Source organism: Podarcis pityusensis, assembly GCF_964106645.2.
Source record: "Podarcis pityusensis genome assembly, contig: HAP1_SCAFFOLD_255, whole genome shotgun sequence".
NCBI lineage: Eukaryota > Metazoa > Chordata > Lepidosauria > Squamata > Lacertidae > Podarcis > Podarcis pityusensis.
The window spans coordinates 7301-11919 of record NW_028293220.1 but is presented as its reverse complement, the minus strand read 5'-3'; the positions used below and the strand labels follow the sequence as shown (position 1 = coordinate 11919).

Below are 4619 nucleotides of genomic sequence, written 5' to 3'. Positions count from 1 at the left end.
CCAGCAGCACCTTCACCTGTCAGAGAAAAGGAGAGAGTTGCTTGGAGAGTACAAGGAAGCGGGGCTGTCTGCAGGCGGGATCCCTCCATCCCTCATTGAAAGAGGGACCCTTGACCTGTGCCACCACAGCCTCTTCCTTCCAAGGTACCACTCAGGGTCCTGGGGAGTATTGGACCCAGGCAGCTCCAGGGCGCCAGAAGGAGGAGAATTCCCCATTCCTGAACCCATGTTTCTCAGGACCCTCGGCTGAGGTTCTTGTCCTGACATTGCCAGGCCCCTCTCAACTAACATGTGTCCTGGCCACCCAATGGCATGAGGTGGCCTCCCCTACACCAAGCAGAGAATCTTCTTCTCTCCTACCTTTGCAGACGCCTTACCTCCACTTTTGTGCCGCCAAACTGCTTGATGAAATCTTGCAGTAAGTGGGAGATATCCAGTGGGTTGAAGCTGCTCTCGACAACCAGGTCTCTGGCCAGGAAGCACATGGCCTCCAAGAGCTGCTCCGCAGGGAGAAAGGCGCCAAAGACCCGAAGCGAGAGAGGAAGGTCAGAGATGCCCACAGGGCAGGGCTGGGGAGCAGAAAGCCCAGGTGCTGCCTCTGCAGAACCCAGAACATGTGGCTTGAGAGACAGCGACTTACCCTGGCAAGAGGGTAACAATTATTCACGAACAGTTCAGGAACCGGTCCTCCGGTGGATTTGAGGACCTTCTCAGCTCTGGGGATAAGTATTTGGTTCCTTAACGTTCCTGCCAGTGTCTCTGCAAAGGAAAGCCAAAGGGTTAGTTTGGGTCTTGCTCACCCCCACCCCATGCTGGGATGCATTCTTCCAGTCTTACCTTCGTTGTGCCGCAGGATGGGCAGAAGATGGCAGAGAGCCTTTGCTGCCCTCTGCCTGCTCTCCGGGTCTTGAGAGCAGGGACCTTACCATATGCTTGGCAGCCTGGTGGAGAGCAAAGTGGAGGCTAAATTTGTTGGAACGAGCCCACCCCTTGACTTCTGGGGCTAGATGGGAAAGAGCCCTCCTTGCGGCCTGCAACACAAGAAGAGAAGAGGGTTACAAATTGCAGTACATAGTCTCGGAAGCTCCTGAGAACAATCCCTCCCTCCTACTGCATAAGTCCACCTCTTTGGCCCTCACCTTGGCCACTTCGTCCTCATCTTCGAGGTGAATGAGGACCACAAGCAGTTTGTGAATGGCTTCCTCTTCTGTTGTTGTAATGGGAAGTCTTTGGTCTCTCACCCAGCCCCGAAGCAGCCCCAGATGTTCGATGGCTGATGCCCGGACGGAGGCTTCCTCCTATAGGCAGAAAATATCAGAGGTTGTGTTTCTCATCAGATCACTTTCCAGAGGAACACCCTCCTGAAGCCAGAACATCTCCGCTGCATGCCAGTCTAAACCCCACCCTTCCTCTTCCAAAGCATTCCTCCACCACCGGGTGTGATGTCATGTTTCCCCTCATACTCACATGGGCAGCCAGGCCGCAGTAGGTTTCTGCCAGCATATTCAGGTCTTCCTCTTCCAGCTCCCTGGAATGGTAGGCTTGGTCTACCAGCTCTATCAATTCTGGGAGGACATCAGCTTCTACATAAGAGAGGGAATCCAGCAGCAAGAGCCGCAGAAGCGAAGGGTCCTACACAAAAGAGAGAATCTTTTCAAAGGTCTGAAAGGCCTCATGCCTTTTAGCACAGGCCCTTCAGTATTGTGCCAGCAAAAGAGTGCTGGGCCATGATTAGAATCAAGATCTGTACCCCCCCCCCCTCCCTCCCTCTGAGCATCACTTGCCATGTCAGAGTCCAGAAGCAGGGATATCCCTCTGACGCTGAGCTTCCGGACTTGCAGGTAGTCGTGTTCCAGCCAGTTGAGGAGCCGCTCCAGTGTATCTTCACAGGGATAGACCTCCAGACGGCAGCTGAGCAGCTAAAGAGCCCCAAAGAGAAAGAAACCCTTCAGTGATGAGAGGCTGAGGCAGGTTCTCCTTTTACCCACCATTTGCAATTCTGCACAGAGCAAACCCACTGAAGTGAATGGACCAAAGTTTGCCATGTACATCAAATCCAATGGGTCTACTCTGAGGAGCGCTAAAACAGGCAACAGTCCTTAGGCTCAAAGTAGCCCAACACTCGGCAGAAACCAAGCCAGGACCTCCTTGCTGCACCCATTTCCTCCCGCGTCAGTCCCCCTCACCTCGATGTAGATAGCTGCCGCGACTTGTGGCATCCCAGCAAAATCCTGGTCCCCGAGAGCAGCGATGATGCTTTCCACCATGGGAGGGATCCACCAGCGTCGCTTTCCGACAGCTCTGAAATGGAGAAGCAGATCTTGGTAAGGAAGGGAAAGACACTGCAGGAAGCAAACAGGGGCACAGTCCGATCCCGTGCCTTCAGCTCCGTTTGCCAGACCACTGGGGAAGGTCACCGCGTTCTTCCTCTTACCTCACCATGGCAGACAACCCCTGGCTGAAAGTCTCCCGGCAGAAAAGTTGGTCAACGATGGCCGCCTCCACTTGCTCTCCAGTGGTGCCAAGAAGGAGGTGCAGAACTTCCTTAGCCCCTCTGGAACCAAAGCAAGACCAGTTTTACCAGGAGGGTCATTGGCACACACTCAAATTCTTTCCCCGTCCTTCCTCCCTAGCAGCCGCCTGAAGGAGAGCCTCCCTTGGAAAACCAAGCTGGACTGGAAACCCCCCGAGGTTGAAGGGGAAAGGACTTCATTGGTCCCTTTGCATCACACTACTCACCCGAGGAATTCCTGATCATAGTGGAAGTTGATAACCATCCCCAGGAGAGCGATCAGCAGCTGTGGGAAGTTGTGGCGCACAGCTGCCTTGTAGTCCTCCATCCTGAGGATGGCGTGTAACAGGCTGGTGAGATGTTGCTGGAAGAGAGAGGGGTGCAAGTCACTTTCTCTGCTTTTCTGCAGAATACAGGAACCCCTCGATATTACCCTGGGAAGAAGGAAGCCAGAAAGCAGGTGGTTGGTCCTTACCACTTTGGTGGCAGATTCCACCAAGGGGCTTTGGTAAATCTGCTTGGCCATGAGATGGATTAGCTTTTCTGGATCGGACGATGCTAAAACCTCCTTCCAAACTCTCTCAAAGTCTCTGTGAATGCAAAAACAAAAGCAATGGTCAGATTCAAGCCTTCTGCTTGCTGCCATGCTCCAGAGAGAGGAAATGGCAGCAAGGGCTTTCTGAGCAAGCCCTGCAGCTTGCCAACTTTCCCCTTAGCCCAGTACAACCTGGAGGGCTCCATACCCGAAGAGAAACTGGAGGAGATATTGCACCACTTTCGCCAGGTGGTGGTGCGACAAGATGGACAACGAGAAGACGGCCATACTTCTGCCTTCCGCTGTAGGCCCCTGGCTGATCTTACAGAAGGCCTCCAGCAGCACCTTCACCTGTCAGAGAAAAGGAGAGAGTTGCTTGGAGAGTACAAGGAAGCGGGGCTGTCTGCAGGCGGGATCCCTCCATCCCTCATTGAAAGAGGGACCCTTGACCTGTGCCACCACAGCCTCTTCCTTCCAAGGTACCACTCAGGGTCCTGGGGAGTATTGGACCCAGGCAGCTCCAGGGCGCCAGAAGGAGGAGAATTCCCCATTCCTGAACCCATGTTTCTCAGGACCCTCGGCTGAGGTTCTTGTCCTGACATTGCCAGGCCCCTCTCAACTAACATGTGTCCTGGCCACCCAATGGCATGAGGTGGCCTCCCCTACACCAAGCAGAGAATCTTCTTCTCTCCTACCTTTGCAGACGCCTTACCTCCACTTTTGTGCCGCCAAACTGCTTGATGAAATCTTGCAGTAAGTGGGAGATATCCAGTGGGTTGAAGCTGCTCTCGACAACCAGGTCTCTGGCCAGGAAGCACATGGCCTCCAAGAGCTGCTCCGCAGGGAGAAAGGCGCCAAAGACCCGAAGCGAGAGAGGAAGGTCAGAGATGCCCACAGGGCAGGGCTGGGGAGCAGAAAGCCCAGGTGCTGCCTCTGCAGAACCCAGAACATGTGGCTTGAGAGACAGCGACTTACCCTGGCAAGAGGGTAACAATTATTCACGAACAGTTCAGGAACCGGTCCTCCGGTGGATTTGAGGACCTTCTCAGCTCTGGGGATAAGTATTTGGTTCCTTAACGTTCCTGCCAGTGTCTCTGCAAAGGAAAGCCAAAGGGTTAGTTTGGGTCTTGCTCACCCCCACCCCATGCTGGGATGCATTCTTCCAGTCTTACCTTCGTTGTGCCGCAGGATGGGCAGAAGATGGCAGAGAGCCTTTGCTGCCCTCTGCCTGCTCTCCGGGTCTTGAGAGCAGGGACCTTACCATATGCTTGGCAGCCTGGTGGAGAGCAAAGTGGAGGCTAAATTTGTTGGAACGAGCCCACCCCTTGACTTCTGGGGCTAGATGGGAAAGAGCCCTCCTTGCGGCCTGCAACACAAGAAGAGAAGAGGGTTACAAATTGCAGTACATAGTCTCGGAAGCTCCTGAGAACAATCCCTCCCTCCTACTGCATAAGTCCACCTCTTTGGCCCTCACCTTGGCCACTTCGTCCTCATCTTCGAGGTGAATGAGGACCACAAGCAGTTTGTGAATGGCTTCCTCTTCTGTTGTTGTAATGGGAAGTCTTTGGTCTC

General features: G+C 54.1%; 1 protein-coding gene across 1 annotated transcript; it reads right to left on the bottom strand.

Moving 5' to 3' along the window:
- Positions 1-1576: 1576 nt before the first annotated feature.
- On the bottom strand, positions 1577-3673 carry LOC308469202 (uncharacterized protein; the record flags this gene model as incomplete). Its single annotated transcript, XM_081024547.1, has 7 exons — positions 1577-1632; positions 1751-1919; positions 2187-2301; positions 2435-2554; positions 2740-3102; positions 3256-3398; positions 3653-3673. 7 exons carry the CDS (start codon positions 3671-3673, stop codon positions 1577-1579), a joined length of 987 nt encoding a protein of 328 aa, XP_080880673.1.
- Positions 3674-4619: the final 946 nt, after the last annotated feature.